This window comes from Apodemus sylvaticus, chromosome 16 (genome assembly GCF_947179515.1).
Source record: "Apodemus sylvaticus chromosome 16, mApoSyl1.1, whole genome shotgun sequence".
In the NCBI taxonomy this organism is placed as follows: Eukaryota; Metazoa; Chordata; class Mammalia; order Rodentia; family Muridae; genus Apodemus; species Apodemus sylvaticus.
Genome location: NC_067487.1, coordinates 67393958 through 67415035, shown reverse-complemented (window position 1 = coordinate 67415035; position 21078 = coordinate 67393958). Strand labels below are relative to the sequence as shown.

Genomic DNA, 21078 nt, shown 5'->3' with positions numbered 1-21078 from the left:
ATATTTTGTTTTGGGTCTCGCCATCTTTTGAACATACTGAGACATAATTTGCATATCTTAAAACTCACTCACTTAAAGTATACAGTTAACTAGGAAACTTAAGAGGCATTCGATCACCACCACGATCTAGCTTTAAAACCTCTCATCACTCTTGAAAGAAATTTCTACCTGGCAGTAGTGCCTCGTCATCCCTCTCCCCAGAATTCCCCATAGCCACAGACATCCACTCACCTACTTTCTGTCTCTATAGACTCGCCTGTCCAGAATATTGAAATCAATGCAATAATACAAGGTGTGGTCTCTGACTGGCTCTTTTCTCTTCATGTTTTCAAAGCCTACCTGTGTGGTCACTGATGGGTTCGTTGGTGTGCATTGTGATTGAAAATATTCAGAATTTTAGTTTGTGAACATTGAGTGTGCCTAATAATGGCCGCCAAGAACAATGTTGCCCTGCGCATTTCACAGGCACAGGGGCTTTTCATGGTTTTCCAGGAATGGGAGGGCTGAGTTGTGTGGTAGCTCCATGAAGGAACTCCATGCTGCTTTTCCGGTGTCTGCGTATATTGCTTTGCATTCCTACTAACTAATATCTCCATAGCTTCATCAACATTTTAAAAGCTCTAAATATACTAGTGCGTATGACACATTACGCATTATTGCGTAATTCAGTGTCTTACTGAAGTTTTTGTTCTTCAGTCCCCTGGTTATAAACATTTGCTGCATCTTCTTTGGAGAAGTACCTATTTAAATTCTCTGTGCTTAAGTAAATTACCTTTTATTGTTGAATTATTTATGTACTCTGGATGTGAGTTCCTTATCATACATATGATTCACAGATATTTTGGTACACTCTGTAGATTGTCTTAAAATTATTTATACGAACTGAGAAATCTTGGCTGCCTCATGATTTGTGTTTAAAGCCTCCATTCCTTTTAACTGATGTTTGGTTTACAAATTCTCTTTGCAGCCACTGTTCCTCTACCTGGCTCTCCAGGCTGTCCACGATCCCCTGCAGGTCCCCGAGGAGTACATGGAGCCATATGACTTCATCCAAGATAAGCACAGGCGTATTTATGCAGGGATGGTGTCCCTCATGGATGAAGCAGTAGGGAACGTCACCAAAGCCTTGAAAAGCCATGGGCTCTGGAACAACACAGTCTTCATCTTCTCCACAGGTCAGTCCCCAGTCTAGAAATCCATCTCTTGGCAAACCTTAGGCTGTGTCATTCAGTAGGTAGAATGAAGACAGACTGGACAAGTCAGCATTTCCACAGGAAATAAATGCCAAGCGCTGTTGTGGAGCCTTCGTAGCAGTGTGAACAAGGAAAGAGAATCACAAACCTCCCTCCCTTTGTTTGTATTTTATAACACACTGGGAGCACACTTGAAGACCTGCACTCTCTCACTGAGTGAATTAGGAGGCACCACATATCCGCAGGGCACCAGGATGGCAGCTCCCCAGAGTGCTGGTCACTACACAGCATGAATGCTACTAGCTGAAGGCCTGTGTCCTGGCAGAGACAGGTTGGGACTCAATAAAGCCAGATTAGAAAAGGAGCAAATTAAGCTTAGCCTAGAGTCTCCAGGGGTAAGTTTTCTGTTTTGCATTAAAATTGACAATAAAAGATACACATTCATTAGAAAACGTAATCACACACACACACACAAAATGGCGAAAGAAAAGTAAAACCTCTGTGGCCAGAGATTGCTGGAGACCATCTTCATGGGGGTGGGCCACCAGAGATGCGTGGAGACCGCGTCCTAGATGTGGGCCTCCAGAGATGCGTGGAGACCGCGTCCTAGATGTGGGCCTCCAGAAATGCGTGGAGACTGTGTCCTAGATGTGGGCCTCCAGAGATGTCTGGAGACCATCTTCACAGAGGCATCTTCTAACGGTCTTAGTTTCTTATTCTATTTTCTTTACATTTCTTTTATTGCTTGGAAAATTTATTTACTAGTCTTTTCTAAACTTTGTGTTGACTTTATCTCAATCACTAAGACTCTAAGACTTTTAATCACTAAGAACTTTCTTAGTTCCTGATAATTCCCTTCCTACAATTTTTTTTTTTGCTTTATAGATGTAAAAAGTTTAATGTGTGTGAATGTACTTGGTATATGTGTGATACATATATCTGTATATATCTCTAAAGTTTGCTATATTCACAATATTATCTAAGTTGGCAACTCCATGTGAGAGCTCAGCGCTTATCATTCAGCAAGTTTTACTGAAGTGTCATGGTATAGGAGGGAGGAGGGCCACATGAAGAGGAATCATCTGCTTTGGTTGTTTTGATTTCCTTTTAATTAAGTATAGTTATCAAATACTGTATACAAGACAATATTCAGAGCCTCACACGGTAAAGTTTAACAATCCTCACAGTGGTCCATCCCCGAGGACCAGTCTCCTATCTTGCAGATGGAAGAACTAGACACAAAGAGACATTTAACCCAAGGTCACACAGCCACATTTGGGCGTGCCCGGCTTTGTGTTTCAGACCCCTCTGTGGCATTTTCCAGCCTCAAAGATGGCAGTCTGTTTGGTTATTTGAGACAGGATCTGGTTACCTTATAGCCAAAATGATCTGAACTCCCAGTCCTCCTGCCTCAGCCTCTGCAGTGCTGGCACTGAATCTGTTCATCCCCATCCCTGGTGAGTTGATGTTTGAGTTCTCATCTAACTCCCGACACCGCAGAGCTGTTTCCATGGTGGGCTGCAGTGACAGGTTACTGAGGATCCAGGCAGGCTGGGTTAGTGGTGTCTGCATGAACAGCTTGTGTACTTGCTGCAGTCTGTCTAAATACTATAATTTTCTAAGTGTTCCCTGAATTGATAAGGCTTGAATGTGAGATGAATTTTTTTTTTTACAAAAAAAACCCCAAACAAAAAGAAGACATCATAGATTAATTCTTCACAGTCTCTTATAATCTTGGAGTCAGCCTTAGTTTACTTGATTTGACAAAACCCTTCTGTAGTGTTGTTGATCAGTGTTGGTGTTGAAGGCCTGCAGAGTCTCTATAAACAATGGACAAAAAGGAGGCTTAATACCATACTCTGGAAACTGTTAGATATCTCAAAGTGATTCTCACAGGAAAAGAGACATTGGTGTCAAGAAGGATCTTTTTTTTTTTTCATGACAGGTGAGAATGAAAAAAATATTTGAAGATCCATGTTTCTTTTGTTCCATGATCTCAGATTTGTGGGAATATTGTAAAACAGAGCCAATCATTTTATAAACATCCAAAACATTTTATTCAGTTTGGCAAAAATAATATTTGAAGCTTCTCATTGAAAGCCTGGTGGCTACTTGACGCTAGAGCTGTCTCATACCCTGATACTCTGAGGTCTTAGCAGATGCATTCATCTTGGGTCGTCTTTGCTTTGTTGGGGGATAAATGCAGCTAGATTATAGCTATGTGCTTGTATAGTGTTTCTATTTGATTCAGTGGAGTTTTTGTTAGGATTTTTACATCAATCCACAAGTGAGTGTGGAGCTGGCTTCCTTTATCACTAGTAGGCTCTGTTGTCTTAGTTAAATTCATGTGGTAAAATAATTAGGGTGGTTTTCCCACCTCGTTCTGTGACTTGACTTAGTAGGTGGTCCTTAGACCCTTCTTTGGGGGCATTTAAAAAGTTAGCTCCATAGTTTTAATCTTCTCCTTGCTTATGTCTGGATGTGAGGTTTCCAATGATGTAAAAATGAATTTAGCCTGAGATATGGTGGCTCCCGTGATGGCACCGTCACATGATTCTTCTTCCCTGTAAATTTTCTGTGTCCAAGTTTTAGCTCGCTGCCTTTATTCTGCTTGACTTGGGGGGTGGAGGAACCAGACTTTAACAGGATGAATTGCTTGTTTTCTTATCTTATCCCTTTCTGGCTTTCTGTCCTTTCCCCCAGACTCCCCCACTCCTCTGCACCACCAGCTGACAGTTTTGCCATTTTGATCAGTCCTTCAGTGACCCAGTGATTGTGACCGTGTCTTTAATATCTCTGCAGTCCACCCTTCTTTGGCCTCGGGGCCCTTCTCACTGAGCTTCATGGTAGAGGGAACTTTCCCTGGTAGGGCTTGACTGACGCCCAGTCCTCCTCTACTTATTTTCCTCTGCTTGCCCTGTACTCGCACATGGTATAAACTGGACAGCTTGAGGTTATCTTGTGAGCTGGTTCCCAGCCCCCATTTTATCAAAGAAGGAACCCAAACCTCAGAAGCTACAAGGTTAGCCTCATATCAGGCACACAAGAGCCAGAATTCAAACTCAGGTCTCCTGGAGTCAATATCCGACTGCTAATCAATTGTCCTTTTTAGCTCATCCCATTGTCTTTTATCTCTAGTTAGCCTTCTCAGCATCTGTTCCCAAAGCCCGCCTTTCCCCAAATATTTTAAAGGGGAACTCTAGAATCTTTGTTTTTATGCCAAATCATTTCCAGCTGTGTATTCTTTCTCTGAATGTGAGTGATATGGGATCTAGAAAGACTACACAGCACATGTGGCCATCTCTCTGTCCCCTGGCCAGTTCTATCTCACATCTGTGCCTTGGGTCAGGTGATACACACAGCTTACCAAGTTCCCAGGACTGGAGTGAAGTGTGTTCTGCTTTGCAGAAGCTATGTAACCAAGTCCATTTCCTTCCCTTGTGGCCATTGTTTTTTCTACCAACCAAAAGCACCTAGAGTGTAGTGACCTGGCTCCGCCCAGCTCTGCTCTATTAATGTTTTACTTTTGCATATGGTCCTGTAGGGATGGCAAGCTGGCCTGTTTACCTGCAGAGGGAGGCTACCTGGCTAGGGGAGATGGAGTCCTTGATCCAGTCTTGATCCTGTGAGGGCAGAGGCCCGGGAACCTGTGGAGGAAACCCAGCCGGGTGGGAAAGTCCTTGGTCCTCTCTGTCGGCTGGGAACGCTACGAGGCCTGTTCCATTACTCTAAGCACGGCAGGTTTTGATAAGAAGAGACAGCCCATGACTTTAAAGAGTAGAGTGAGAGAAGGGAGGTAGAAAAATGAAAGCCGGCCATGACCATGTGGAAAGAGAGGGAAGCCAATAGAGAAAGAGAAAGATAAGAGAAAGGGAGCACAAGAGAGAAGGGCAAAAGAGGGAGGTGAGGGCGATGGGTGAGAGGGTAAGGAGGGGCCAGGCATCCCCTTTATAGTGGAACGGGCTACCTGGCTGTTGCCAGGTGACTGTGTGCGAGGGGTCCAACCAGAACACTAGGATCCTGGCCCTATGTGACTGATGGCCACAGGGTTATGTCCAACATGGTCCAGGAGGCGAGACCTCTTAACTATGTGTAGAAGGGTAAAGAGGTAATGATTCTTTGGTTGTATACATACACTGTACACTTCCAGGCTTCTGCTGCCTCTGTTCAGGTGGAAAGACTGCTGTCCAAAGACCAAGTCGTGTGGGTCAGCCCTGTTGGCCTTAAACTTTGGGAAACAGTTTCAAGGGTCTAGCATTATAAGCTGTCTTCCCAATGTCGTGTCCTGAGCTATGGTGTGCTTCCATCTTTCACTGTTTTTAGCTAGATGTTGGCTAAGGGAAGTGCTAGGAGGACAGAATGGTCGCAGGAGCCCATGATCACAGCTTATCTCTCTAGTTGCTAAATTCAGGAGTACAAAATCTGATTCTGAGTAAGGCTACTCAAAAGTGACAGCCAGTTCTTGGTCAGCTAGACCAGTGGTTCTCAGTGTTCCTAATGCTGCAACCGGTTTCTTGTACTTTCCCATAGATGTGCTGAATCTAAACCCTGGGATTGGGGGCCTCAGAATTTGTAACAATATTCTACGTAATTAGTTTGCTCATAGAAATTTGAAGACCTTTGAGCTGAGGTTACTTTTATTCAAATCCTGGGAATTTACCTTGCTTGCTAGGAATATTCTCTCTCTCTCTCTCTCTCTCTCTCTCTCTCTCTCTCTCTCTCTCTCTGTGTGTGTGTGTGTGTGTGTGTGTGTGTGTGTGTGTGTGTGAGTTTGTGTTTGTTCGTTCTTCTCACTAGGAGAAATATATACTCTGATCACATGCTGTCAAAGGAGGATTAGAAATCTCAGTGTAGAAAGAACACTGATGTTTTCGTAATGAAACATGATGAGAGTCAGTGGTAAGAGGCTGCCTCCTCTTCCAGAGGACTGGGGTTCTGTTCTTAGGACCCTCATGGCAGCTCACAGCCATCTGTAACGTCAGTTCCAAAGGATCCAATGCCCTCTTCTGGTTTCTTTGAGCACTGCACTCACATGATGCAGACATGCATGCAGGCAAACATCCATATACCTAAGATAAAAATAAACAAATCTTTTCTTTCAAAGTACTCATTTCTAGGTTTGCCATTAAAGCTAGAGAGACAGGTTTGAATTTAATCATTGTTCTTCATAACCCCACTGATATAAATTACCATTGATTGATTAACATTATTCTGGTATGGATTTAGTTTGTTTCTTTATTTTCCTGTGCTAGGGCTGAAATCAGGAATTTCACACATGATGTAGATAACTTAGCACTTGGCTATAGCCCCACCTTATTCATTGTTTCTACAATATGGGATGGCTTTTACTGTAAGCAAATATTGCTTGACTCATTACACACTGACCATTGCATTATTTTTATAATAAGGGGTCAAACAATTCTAAGTTGATTGAAAGTGGAATTATAAACATTTCGGGTAAAACTGAAGATTTACATGGAAAATATTTCTGATAAAATTCAAGAAATAAACACGTTAAAATTGACTTTAGTAGAAAATTATACAGAAGATTACTTTCTTGCTTTTTCTAGGGTATAATTTCCCTTAATATAAAGCAGTGACCCTTTTATCCTTCTTTGATGTGATCAGGGTTTGGGTCCTGCTTGCCTACTAATGAACTCTGTTGACTCTGCCTCAGTTTCACAATCTGTTAAATGGCCACTCATTGGCTCACAGTCTCTCTGGCACTGGGGAGATGATAGCAGGTGTTTAGCAGGATCAGGTCTTTCTGTTAGCTCAGTCTGTGTGGAGGCACAGGAAGAACAGGGCTTCTAGGAATCTCTGACGAAAAGTGGGGTGAGAGATGGAGCTACAGAAGAGATTTTTGATGTTATTTTTATGTTTGTGTGGGTATCTTCTTTCGGGTTTGTTGGAAGAAGATTACTTTCTTGTTTACACCAGACTTCTCACCAGAGATGATGAAAGCTAGAAGATCCTGGGCAGATCTCATATGAACCCTATGAGAACACAAATGCCAGCCCAGACTACTATACCCAGCAAAACTCTCAATCACCATAGATGGAGAAACCAAGATATTCCATGATAAAACCAAATTTACACAATATCTTCCCATAAATACAGCCCTACAAAGGATAATAGATGGAAAATGCCAACACAAGGAGGGAAATTATACCCTAGAAAAAGCAAGAAAGTAATCTTCTGTATAATTTTCTACTAAAGTCAATTTTAACGTGTTTGTCTATTTCCTGAATTTTATCAGAAATATTTTCCATGTAAATCTTCAACTTTACCCAAAAATGTTTATAATTCCACTTTCAATCAACTTAGAATTATTTTTATGCCTACCATTTTATCTGTATAATTTTCAATGATAATCTTCAATTTTAACATGTTTTTCTACATTTTCCTACAATTTTATCAGAAATATTTTCCACATAAATCTTCAATTCTGTCATAAAATGTTTCTACTTCCTTTTTCAATTAATTTAGCAATGTTTTTTATGTCTACCACTTTACTCTTTAGTTCTCCATGAAAATTGTCAATTTTAACATGTGTTTCTATATATCTCTTCTATTTTATCAGAAATATTTTCCATGTAAATCTTCAATTTTATCATAAAATGTTTATACTTCCTTTTTCAATAAAATGACATGCTTTTTTTTTTTTAAAAAAAAAAGAGATTTAAGAAATAGGAGAATTTGGGCTGAGACTCCCTGCTCCACGCATTCTTATTCCTGGGGACATTGACAGCTTGCTAACCTGTGCTCTACAGCGCTTGGGCAATCTTGACAGAGACTGGGGTGCATTTGCTGAGAGCTGCAGCCTGTGACCACAGCACATGTGTAATCTGTGTGGCAGTAGGTTCACAGGCCATGGGTTCATTGTGCACGTGGGTTGTAGACCTGAGGAATGTGTGAAGTGGTCCTGGGGGCCACTCTCACTCTACGGTGAAGTTGCCATTCACAGAGGGGGCTCTGAACTGCTCAGGTCTGCACTGCACAGTGGAGAAGGGTCTTCTCCATGATGTCAGACACACCTCAAACACCAGAGCCTGTTCAGCAGCAGACTAATGCTTGGACGGAGGTAGTTATTGTAGAACATGAAGGTTTAACACATATCATTTGTGCATTCACAAAATTATGCATAATTGATTATTTCCAACAAAAGTCAAAGGAATTGTATGTAACGGCTCTATTTCCAAAGTCCCCTTTCTATTTGTACGTAGGATTCTCTTCAGAATGGGTAGCTGGCAATAGACCAAGAGTGCTGCTCCATGGCTTTAAGTGTGCTGTGCAGCTGGCAGACATAAAATAGTGTAGACCTCTGTGCTAGGAACAAGCTGTCTGTCTGCTAGCTAGCTCTGGACCTGTAAGTGAATGTCTCACAAAGCCGGGAACTGTTAACTGAATAAATCAGGTCACATGCCACTGCTCACCTCGCGGTGACATATGCACCCAACACATGTCTGTCAAAGAGAGAGTATCAGTGAGTGGGTTGAACCTATGAGACAGGGGCGACCTACCCTTGAGCCAGCTGTTGATCCATACTATCTCTTGAGAGGTTGTGTATTAGCATCTTCTGCACAAGGAGCATGTTGGATTCCTTGACATTTTTACTCATAAGGGGTGTTCACTTACCGATGACTTCACTGAAGGAAAATTATAACCAATGCATATTAAGGGCTCTAGACCAGTCTTGCTTTTAGTGACTGTGACAGCCCACTGAATGCTCGGCCCATGTCTAAGGAAAGGATACTTCTCACCTCTTACGTTTATAGATTGTCAGTGTTTATTATGTTACTTAACAGATGCAAGAATATCACATTGTTGATATTTTGAATTTTCAACTTGTGTGACATGAGGTAATGAGCATTCTCATGCTTCTGTGGCCAGACAGCACGGTGGCCTTTCTGAGTTCAGTATTAATGGAAGAGCGTATTGAACTGAGCGTATTTACTGACTGAACCTCAGGAAGCCTTCTGATTGTTTAGGGTTATTTTCTCTTTGCCTTTGTCACTTTTAAAGGTCACAGTTATGATGGCTCCGTTTCCGATGAGTCCCAGAACTTCCTGGGGCTCCAGCTCCCTCTGAGGTGAGGGGGTGTTTGGTTGCACAAGCTTCTCAGGAGGCTGAGTGAGGATGAAGGTAGATTATAGAGAGTGCAGGTATAAGGAGATAAAGCCCCCGCCCATGCACGGCACCCTGTTGTTCATGTGCATCTTGTCTGTTCCCATCTGCTGTGTCCACCAGCAACAGCCTCAGCAAGTGTCTCCAGAGGTCACTCCTACCAATCAGGTTCTTTGTTAACATAGACCCATTGGCTCTGCACTGCAGTGTTATTGAGTGTGTTGCTTGGACAAAGTAGTCTTGTCCAAACATGACTGTGGGGCCGTGCTGATATCAGGATTCTACTTCAGAGGATCCAAGTAAAATTAGGAACTGGTTCAAGAGGTTCTGGAGGGCCTCGACTCCGAGGCAGCCTTGAGATGAGGACAACCAGCAACTTCTGCTGTGTGCCTTCTTCTTTCTGCCGGTATGGGGCCCCAGCCTGGGGGGGTGGTGCACTCCCTTCCGGCTAGAGCTTTCCAGAAGGACACTGGTTGATGCTACCCAGAGGTGTGACTCTGAATCCTGTCAGGCGCAGAATGGAAACATCACAACTGTCTCCATCAATCATGCCCCTTCAAATTATGACATTCGGCCCCTGTTCTCGATAGAAAGAGTCACATGCTGCTGACCTCTGGTTCAGATGTAGAAAAGTTTCGAGGTCAAGAGCTTAAGACAAGCCATCCAACCAACCTGATAGTAGCACATGACTCCTTAATTGACGAAAATTATTCTGTGTGTGGCTCTGTTTCCTGCATGCATGTCTTGCACGAGGCATGGTATCTACAGAGCTAGACTAGAACAGCTGATCTCCGGGAACTGGAATTATAGACAGTTATGAGGGTCGTGTGTGTACAGGGAACTGAACCAGGGTTCTCAGGAGACGTAGTGAGGTTCTTAACCACTGAGTGTTTCTTAATCCCTCTGCAGAATAAGACACTATCCAACCAGGCTCTAAGTTATATGACACTGGCAGTGTTAGTATGTATTATAGAAACCCTTTTACTTCACACAGAGAAGGAAAAATACAAGTAGGACTAGCCTGGGGTCAATTCACAGAAAGATGGGAACTGGTTCTGTGCCTGGATATGAAAGGTAAAAGGGCAGAGGAAAGAAAGGATCTGCTCTGGAGGTCTCATAGAGACAGCAAGGGTGACAAGAGGAACCCGCAGTAGTTGGTGACTTCACCCCTAACATCACAGACTTTACGAGTGTTCCCTAATCCAGTAGGTACTTCTAGCATTCCTTTCTAATCTGCAGAGTCACACTCAGCACTAGGATCCTAAGTACAGTCTGACAACCTGTATGTCACTGGACTGTGGTGTGAAGCACATAGGTCAGCCTCGTGTGTAGGAACTAAGCCAGGCGTGTCTGGGTGAATGGGGATCTAGAAAGACAGAGCTGCAGAGCGGGTTAGAGGCATTTCAATCCACCCTGCTCACTGAAAGAATGAAACAGACCAGAAGGGCTGGGCGATTGCTGTTGAAGTGGACCCTTGGCTTTATCTTGGCTCCCAGCCTTCGGTTCTCCCCTCCCTGCATGGTAGGTTAACCCATGCCGCGATGAGGAGGAGGAGATCTTAACTTCTATCCAGCTGTGCAGAAATGGCTCCATCTGAGAATGGACCTTGCTGACCTTGAGCTGAGACAGGAGCCGTGGGATGACTACTCAGCGTGGGCCATCTTTGCTGTCTTTGCAGTCTGCAGCACCTTTAAGAAGTAGGCGAGGGTTGGTATAGAAAAGCCAGTGCATTTACCATTGGCCTGAAAACAGCAAATCCCTGCCCGTCAGAGGTGAAACAGCTCTGTGTTCTCTCCCACTCTCCCCCCTCCCTCACTCCAGTTGTCACCTCCTAAAGGAAATGCACATGAGCAGTATAGAGGCCGGGGTAGGCAGCCAGAGAAGAAAGGGCCAGGGACAGTGGTTTATTAGCAGAAAGTGGATGGGCGGAGGTGCCACCCGTCTGCAATCTTTAAATAGAGGCATCAAGAGTGGGTGAAGGAGACACATTTAAGTCTCAAGGGGGCAGCAAACTGGCATTCAAGTGGCAAAAGGCTCACTTCGTATTCATCCTTTCCATGAAAATAGAAATTTGTTTACTCTGTAGTTTTATGGACTTTTTTTTTTAAGGGAGAAAACCGAGAACGATTAAACTTTAGCTGCTAGAGCCTCCAAACTGCTGTTCTTCCCCATTTGGCTCTGTACATACGGAATTCTCTCTGAGGGCAGCGGCAGGGCCTGTATCTGTGTGTGTGTCATAAAGCATTTGCTCCTAAGACAACAGAGTGCCAGGGCTAGCTTGGGTAAGTGTGACCCTGATCCCTCTCCTCTGGGCTTTGCAGAGGCCACTGTGGCTGTCTAACATGCCTTGAGCCTGCTGAGGAGAATCCCACAGGGCCCCTCCTCCCGCAGATGAGCAGAGGCTCTTCCCTGAGGAGAGGGCCTGGGAACCAGGGCTGAGGCTGGGGTCTGCCCTGCTGTGCTTGTTTTTTTTTTTTTGTTTTATCTCTTCATTCTCTGCTTTCAGAAGCATAAGATCCCCCACCCCCATCCCCAGGACTAAAACAATAAGGAATGTATTTGCGAGGATCCCCACTTGCTTTTCTTGCTGACTTTGGCAGTTGGGTACATGCAGCAACAAAACCCTGGACACAAAAATGCTGCCTTCCAGGCTTTGTTCCCTCCTGCAGAGCAGCCCTAACCTCGCAGGGCTCTCGCCTGCGCTTTCCTAATGAGAAAATAGTTTAGGGATCATTGGCACTGCAGGTTTATTCTTTTCTGGTGGTGTTCACTCTTAGTCAGCTGCAGCCTCTGGCCACATCTAATCAACAACTCAAGAGTGGGGATGGGGAGATGGCTCAGCAGGTAATAGCTGCTCTCCCAGAGGACCCAGGTTCGGTTCGCAGCACCTATGTGATGACTCATGACCACCACTGACTCCGGTTCCAAGAGACCCAGTGTTCTCCTCTGACTGTCTCAGGCACCAGGCATACACATGATGTATATGCCTGCATGCAGGCAAGACACTCAAGTGTAGAAAGTAAATCAATCTAAAACAATTTTAAAATTAAAATCAAAACGTTTAAAAAGCACAATTTCCTCCCTTCCCTCTCTCCCTCCTTCCTTCCCTCCCTCCCTCCTTCCTTCTCTCCCTCCCTCCTTCCTTCTCTCCCTCCCTCCCTCGTTCCTTCCCTCCCTCACTCCTTCCTTCTCTCCCTCCCTCCTTCCTTCCTTTCTATCTGTGAAGCACTTTCTACCTCTTTTGTGAAGGTTTCTTTTTTGTTTTTAAAGAATTGCTTCAAAAGTTAACAAACCTTAAAAGTAACATTAGTGCCATGGAAACTGTCAAACACCTGCGCTCTCTGTTGTCGGTTCAGACTGTGACCTGATGGCATATTCAGACTGAATTTATCAAATCATGAATGAGGTGGGGCAGAGAATGGAGCACGGAGCTGAGAACAGAGGCCACAGGGTGTCACCTGAACTTCACGCTGGTGTCACTCTGTGTTAAGAGGTCCTCTCTAAGTCCAGCGATAGTGGAGCAGGCCTGGTGGTGGGGTGCTTTGTGCACACAGTGTTTATGGCTCACAACCCTGTGTCCTTGAAGGGCGTGGCCTGACAGCTTCTGCGGAGGTTGTCTTCAGACTGTTTTACCTAAACACCCATCCTGTTCTTTGTTGGTAATAAGAATTTGTAGTTAACAGGCATAGCTTCGTGATTTTAATTAACACAAGGCACGGGTTCCGTAGTCTGTCATTAAATGAGGTAGTCTTTGCCTGGAGTGGTCAAGCGTAGTGCTGGTCTGAGGCGTAAGCCTCACTCCTGTCCACAGGAATCTTTCCCATGTCCGAGGCTGTGGGTTTTCTCCAAAAAAATATTCAAGGGGGTGTTAAAGGGAAACGAGGGACAAGGCCACGTCGGCCCCTTTGCCAGCATGGTGCTGACTGAAGAACTCAGGGATGTTGGACAGTAGATACAGCGTGCATGTGTGAAATTTAACTTCACGCCTGCATGGAACCTATTCAGGGACAAGAGGCAGTCGAGAATGATGAAGTCTGGGGAAGAGATTGGCCATCAGCCTGGCTGATGGAAAGAAGATCTAAATTAAGCCCTCTTCACAATCTCCTCTTCCTCCTCCTCCCTCTCCTCTTCCTTCTCCTCCGTCTCCTCTTCCTCCTCCTCCCTCTCTGTCCTAAGATGGAAGAAGGCAAATGAAAAAGAGGACAGGGCATCTGGGGCATGGACGTGTGCACACACGGGACAGGACATCTGGGGCATGGATGTGTGCACACAGGAAGAGGGAAGCAAAATGTTTCTGGGCATGGTGACCTGGTCAGTCCGTGCTCGCAGCAGCATACAACTCCACAGTGTAGACGAGTCACACCTTCCAGGATTATGCATCTTGTTAGAATACGTAAGAGGGAAAAGTAAATAAGTCAACTAGTAGTATTGAACATTTTTTATGTTAAAACAAGGGTACATCATGAAAGAGAAAGTAATTTCATAGATTTTTTAAAACATGTAAGATCCCAAATTTCCCTCCTTCCCCCCTCCTTCCTTCTCCTTCATTCTACCTCCCTGCCTCCCCCTCTCCTCTTCCTCCTCCTCCCTCTCCACCTCCTCCCTCTCCACCTCCTCCCTCTCCACCTCCTCCCTCTCCTCCTCCCTCTCCACTTCCTCCCTCTCCTCTTCCTCCCTCTCCTCCTCCTCCCTCTCCACTTCCTCCCTTTCCTCCTCCTCCCTCTCTTCCTCCCTCTCCACCTCTTCCCTCTCCTCCTCCCTCTCCACCTCTTCCCTCTCCTCCTCCCTCTCCTCCTCCTCCCTCTCCTCCCTCTCCTCCTCCTCCCACTCCTCCTCCCTCTCCTCCTTCCTCTCCTCCTCCCTCTCCTCCTCCCTCTCCTCCTCCCTCTCCTCCTCCTCCCTCTCCACCTCTTCCCTCTCCTCCTCCTCCTCCTCCCTCTCCACCTTCTCCCTCTCCTCCTCCTCCCTCTCCACCTCCTCCCTCTCCTCCTCCTCCCTCTCCTCCTCCCTGCTCATCGAGGCAGCAGCTTTGGCAGGCCTTGAGCTTATGCAGGCCATGCTGGCCTTGAACCCCTGGAGACCCCCTCTGCCTCCTTGGTGCTGGGATTAAAGGTGAACCACCCTGCCAGTCTCCACCCTCTTCTTTTGCTCTTTTGGTGTAACAGTTCAAAATCCTTTAAAAGTGATCAACTCTAGTCTTCTAAAGTCATCGGGGAAGGGTGGGGGAGCTAGAGAGATGGCTTAGCTGTTAAGGCACTAGCTGTTATTCCAGAGGACCTGGGTTCAAATCCTAGCACCCACAGGGTGGCTTGCAACTGTCTGGCACTCCAAGATCTGACACCCTCACACCAACATATGTGCAGGCAAAACACCAAGTGCACATTGAAATAAAAATAAATGATTTAAAATCAGTAGGGATTAGAATCGCCCAGTGATCCTTCTGGCTGCTGTGGCAGGCAAGGTTAAGGAGTCATACCTGCCCCTGGGGGATTCTGCTTAGGTGTTAGAGAGCCCTAGAGTGTGTGGGGGACGCAGGCTCTTGGGACGGCAGATCTTCATAGCGGTTAGTGTGTCCCACAGTGCATTAGCTCTTTTCACACAGCAGCTATGAATCACCCCTGTCACAGGCCAGGAGCCAATTCTGTACTTTTGTCAAGAAAGCAGAGGAAACTGGCAGGTGTGGTCTCCCAGGATAATGGTTTTCGGGGTCTTCAGAGGCACTTCTCATTTCTCTCCCACTGGCCCTGTACTGGCTGGTTTTGTGTGTCAGCTTGACACACGCTGGAGTTATCACAGAGAAAGGAGCTTCAGTTGGGGAAGTGCCTCCATGAGCTCCAGCTGTGGGGCATTTTCTCAATTAGTGATCAGGTGGGGAGGGCCCCTTGTGGGTGGTGCCATCCCTGGGCTGCTTTTCTTGGGTTCTATAAGAGAGCAGGCTGAGCAAGCCAGGGGAAGCAAGCCAGTAAGAAACATCCCTCCATGGCCTCTGCATCAGCTCCTGCTTCCTGACCTGCTTGAGTTCCAGTCCTGACTTCCTTTAGTGATGAACTGCAACATGGAAGTGTAAGCTCAATAAACCCTTTCCTCCCCAACTTGCTTCTTGGTCATGATGTTTGTGAAGGAATAGAAACCCTGACTAAGACAGGCCCTAAGCATGCATTCCCTCCACGATTCACTCTGCTCACCCAGGAATTTGTCCTAGGTCTGGGCTGTGAATCATTAGGTAACTCTGAGAACTTTCTTTTTTTCTTAATCTGTTGCTTTGAAGACATGAGAAGAGAGACTCACAAATGGCCTCTGAAGGCAACTCCAGAAACAGTTTTATGCATTGAGAATATCATTAAAGTCAGGTCTCACTGTCCAGCACCCGCTGGACAGCACCCGCTGTTCAGCACTGGTCATTTGTTTGCACAGTCTCTCTCTAGTTGCAATGTTCAGCTGCAGCAGCTGCTGCCTTTGTCACTCGAGTCCACACATCTGTAGAGAGGATCGGGGTGTGAAGACACCCTTGACCAGGAAACATTCTTGCACCTACTGGGTTTTGTTTGCTTTTTTGTTTGTTTGGGTTGTTTTTGAGACTGGATCTCACTATGAATTCTTGGCTAGCCTGGAACTCCCCACATAAACCAGTCTGGCTTGGAAATCACCAAGACCTGTCTGCCTCTGCCTGCCTAGTGCAGGGGTTTAAAGGTCTTCACCCAGTTTCCTACTGTTATTTAATCAACACAGAATGAGATGTGATACAAAGGAAGAAAACCCTTCTGTAACCTCTAGAGAGAATCCTGAAGTGTTTAATTTGTTGGCTGTGATGTGATAACATTTCTCCTCATACATAATAGCCTTCCTTTTCCCTAAAGATTTTCTCTGCCTCAAAGGAAAAGACTATTTGTGTTTGACAGAGAAAATACTAATAGCAAATTAGTAACAACAAAAATTACAATCTAAAGAAAGCTGGACATGATGGGATATGCGTATTGTCTTAGCTACTTGATGGGCTGAGGCAGGAGGACCTTTTGAGCTCAGGAGTTTGAGGCTAGTGTGGGTAAAGCTCAATCTTCAAAAAAATAAAAAAAAATGAAGAAGGAGGGAAGGAGAAGAACAGGGCTGCAGGATCTTGAGAGCACTTTCCCACTATATTGGTGCTAATGATTAAAATGTCAAAGCACATTATGTGTGGGGGCATTGAAGAGTGCTGGTCTAGTGTTCTATATTTATACTGTATCAGTTCAATTTTCATCAACTAAATCACAGTATCTGGAAGAACAATGTAATGGAGGAGATTGGGGAGCGCAGTTTCAGAGTTGCAGTGAATTGTGGTGGGGAAGGCACAGAAAGTAGTTCATGGTGACAGAAGTGTGTGGTCACACCACAGTAGTCTAAGAAGCCAAGACCAGGCAAGAAGCAGGGATGGGTACCACCTTCAAAGACCCACCTCCATCAGCAGACTTGGACTAGCTAGGTCCCATCTCCTAAAGACTCCACAGCTCTCTCCTATAATGCTACCAGCTCCAGACCAAGTATTCAAAATATGAGTGTATTGGGGGATATTTGAGATTCAATAACATATACCTATTATATATTTCAGCATTTTCTCTGGGGTGTTTCAAGAATAACTCTTTTGTAAATAAAACTATCAATTGTGGTGAGGTTATTAAAAGCTCCAAGGAACCAGTGGACGAAATGGTTTGGAATTTTAAGTGGCTTCTAGTCTAGCTATTACAATCATGGTTGTCTTAATTCAGGTTTCTATTGGTGTGGTAAAACTCTATGACCAAAACACCTTATAAAAGAATGTTTAATTGGGCTTATGGTTTCAGAGGGTTAGAGTCCATGGTGGTGGAGCAAAGACATGGTAGCAGGAATAGCTGAGAGCTCATATCTGGGTCTGCAAGCAGAAGGGACAGGGGAAAAAGAGAGACAGAGAGACAGAGACAGATTGAGAATATATATACTGGGAACAGTGTGAGTCCTTTGAAACCTTGAAGCCCGCCTCCAACAAGGCCACACCTCCTAATCCTTCCCAAGTAAGTTCCACCAACAGGATCCAAATATTCAAATATAGGAACCTATGAGGACCATTCTCATTCAGACTCACAGGAGTCTGGTATGGGTGTGTAAGAACTAAAATGTTTTTTATTTCCTATAGAGCATACTATTCTGAAAACAAAAAAGATAAGACTCACTTTTAGATAGATTTATTTTCCTTAAGTTCTATGCTGGCTTTTTCGCAGTATATATATATTTATGAACTACCTAAAAGTAAAAGGAAGTAAATAATTTGTTGATTTTGTTCCTTCTCACCACCCCTAACAGTTAAAACAAAACAAAACAAAACAAAACAAAACATTTTTGTCATCCTCCTGTCTTTTCCAGGCTAGGCCCCGAAGTCATGTGACTTTCCTTGTGTTCTCACTGCTCTGTCCGCTTATATGCTTGAAAAATTTAACCACCTGTATTGCTGCCTAGGATTCCTACGACTGAAAAGCAATGGCATTTACTCTTTCTGAGAGAATGCATTTCTGTTTCTCCTGGATACCCATCCCTTTGTTGATATTTTATCAAGGCTTGGAACATTTATAAGGCTTCAGCAAGATCACTTGTTACACCCAGTGCAGAAACTGTGTTCCTGTGGGGTCGGTACACAAGTCAGTGTGACCATCGGCTGGAGATCCTGCAGAGTGCTGAGAAGCCAGTAAGCATGGTCATGATGACGAGTTGTTCCGTGGCTGCAGCTCCAGGAAGGAGCAGACATAGACAGCCTTTTCCGTGCAGACAAGCAGCCAGTCAGCCAAGGTGCTTCCTTACGTGCGTAGGATTGAGGATGGAGCCCAGAGAGGATAATTTACCACATGTAAAGTAATGGGTGAATGCAGTATGTGAGGAGTAAGAAACACATTTTGGAAAAGAACAGTGATTTTACATGTTGGCACTGAGGACAGCATCTTACTTTTAGAGTCCCATGGTTTTATCTCTGCCAGATTCAGCCTTATTCCCTGAAGCAGATTCCTGCCCTGTCCAGCCCCAGCCTCTCTTTCTATTCTTGGCTTCGGGTATGTACTTCATAGAGAACTTGGTACTAAACCCAGACTTTGTCTAAACACAAGGAAATTCTATTACATCTTAATCCAAGAAGATGGCCCAAGCCAACTGAATGGTGGGACAATATAATGTACCTGAAAGATTCTAGGCCAAGTCAGTATAACTTTCTCTGGAAAATCTTGTTAACAGTAGACTCAACTCCTTGGCATGCTGGGGAAGGGGAGAGGGTGGGCAGCCAGGTCCTAGTAAAGCCATGGGCACAAGGCTGAGAGACAGCAGGGATTTTGGATGCAGAGAGACACGGGCTCAAATCTTCATCCTACTGCCTGCTAATCTGTGACTCTGTACGCATTCCTTTTCTCAACCTGAGTTTCTTCAAAATGGAACTCAGACTTACCAGGACTACTGTAAGAACCCAACGAGAGAATTGTCTAAAACACCTGGAAGAGAACCTGGCAGAAGTAGGAATTTCACCACTGCAGCTGTTACGGCTGTCTGCACTTTCTGGCTTTGGCCTTTTTGCCTGGTCAGTAGCCTCTGGGTTTGGCATCCGCAGGTTCAGGCTAAGTGAATGTAACTGTTCCATGGACAGAGACCGGCGCCCCCTGGGGGAAGCGGTTGGTAAAGGCTCTCCAGGCTTCAGAACCTCATTTTCAGGTCAGTGAACAGCTTATTTAGAAACAGACATCGTGCGGCAGTAGGGTGAAGGTTTTTCTGTAAGAGAGACAGAAGGGAAAATTGTAGACTCCACAGAGTGCCTGTGGTACTCAGAGCCGAACCTCTGTGCTGAAGGCCTCAGATTCAGCAGCTGTGTGTGGCTTGGACAGACAGGAGAAGGCCTGATTACCAGCATTATATTAAAATATTACAGAGAGTAATAAGACTCTTCAGCACCAGCTTTCTGGCTTTATTCCTTCCTCAGGACATTAAGTCATAGTTCTCCATCTCTCACAGGGGAAAAAAAAAGTGGGCTTGGGAGATGGCAGTGTCCAACTAAAAGCAACCCCTCACTTTTCTCTGTAGTCACTGAACAAACCCACCCTCACTACAATTCAATTTCCCATTGTCTTTTGAGTATAAAGAAACCTAGTGTTATTGAGACTCCATAGCCAAGCGTGGTTATCACTAACTATTCCGGGTGGTGCAGAGGCACAAGGTTCAAAGCAGTTGCATCCGGCAGCTCCAGGCTCTGAGTACCACAGAGGCACCAACATGGAGGTGTCTCCAGGTGGCACTGGGTTCTTTAAGTGTCCCTCTTGCTGCTACAGTTTGCGTCCCCCTGGGCATTCAGGATCTTTCCCTGAGTCTCCATGTCCTCTGCCACTGGAGGACTTAGACGCTGCATCACCCAGACGTGCAGGGAGCCACCCTCACTCGGTTCATGCTTCTTTCGTTGAGAGTTCTGAAGGCTGGTCAGTGGTCTGAGGGTCATGGTAAGACTGCACATCAGTGTCTGTGACAGTGGCCAGTAGGATGACGTCACGTCCATGGGCTGCTTTTCCCTTTCCTGTTTGTCCCCAGCTGTTCAATCCCACTCTCCGGGATCACAATAAACCACCTGCCCGCACACTTTCACCCAAGCAAACCGGTACCCAAAAGCATCTACCCAGAACCACGTTGACACTAACGTCCTTCATCTTCACCAACCTGGGAGCTTAAGAAGTTAACAGCTTCATTTTATAGATGAAGAAATTGAGTCCCAAAGAGGTGAAGTTACTCCCCAGGTTCACACGACTTGCTGGAGACAGATGGGGCAGAGCTCCTCTGGTATTTCAGCTAGTAGTCTGTCTTCTGAACATGCCAGTCATCCCATCACTTCCTGGTCTGACGCTGGCTGTCAAGCTGGGCTGTCAGCACGCAGAGTCAGTGCTGACAAAATTCGTCCTAAGAAGAGCTGGCCTCTCTACTTGAAAAATGCAGTCGAGCATCTTAGGACTGGGCTTACCAAACAGAATGTAGGCATCCAGCAGCAACTGAATCAGCCAGCTCTCTGAATGAAGATGCAGCAGACTTTGTGGACACCTTGTAGAAAAAAAAAAAAAAACTTGATTTTTGGGCTCCAGCAGATACACAGAACTCTTTTAAAGGAGAGGGAACTCTCCATGCCTTCCACTAATTAGCAGCTATGCATTGCATGCATGCCACCACCATGCAGATGACACAATCCAGTGTGACACCTGCAGAGCACTGGGGCTGCATGAACTTTCTGAACATGCTGCCTATTAGCCATGTCAGTCTCGCCATGTCTGGGACCCATCAATACACTGCAAACCGCTGACATCGGGATTGGGCAGGCCTCTAGTGAGATAAGCACTGTGAGGTCCTACAGCTTGACCTGTCAGTCAGGGATGTCACAAAGTTACTGGCGCATAGTGGGAAGTGATGGTATCACATTGACTTGCTGTATAAAATTGCAGTAGGCATCCCTGTGAGGGTTTTTTGAGCTCTGCCCCTCCCACCCCCACCTCGCCCCTTTCTCTTTCTCCCAGACTAGAGCATAGGGTTTCTTGCTTAAGGAGATCTCATATATGTGGAGAATCCTGAAGCTTGCTTGATCTGCTGTTTCTCCTCGCTACCTCTATTGAACCAAAACATCTCCTATTGGTGCTATCGTGTAGAAGAGAAAGAGTAATTAGCATAACCATCAAGAGAGGACTGAAGCGCAAAAACTGCTTAGGCGAGTCACACTTCTGTGAAAACCCAATTAGCACTCTTTTAC

The 21078-nt window shown here is 45.2% G+C and overlaps 1 protein-coding gene across 1 annotated transcript in view; it reads left to right on the top strand.

Moving 5' to 3' along the window:
- The window catches only part of Arsb (arylsulfatase B), a 161904-nt gene that overhangs the window by 29777 nt on the left and 111049 nt on the right, over positions 1–21078 (top strand). Inside the window, exon 4 of the mRNA XM_052159435.1 lies at positions 968–1175. Coding sequence (XP_052015395.1) covers positions 968–1175 — 208 coding nt within the window. The remainder of the gene's footprint in view (positions 1–967; positions 1176–21078) is intronic.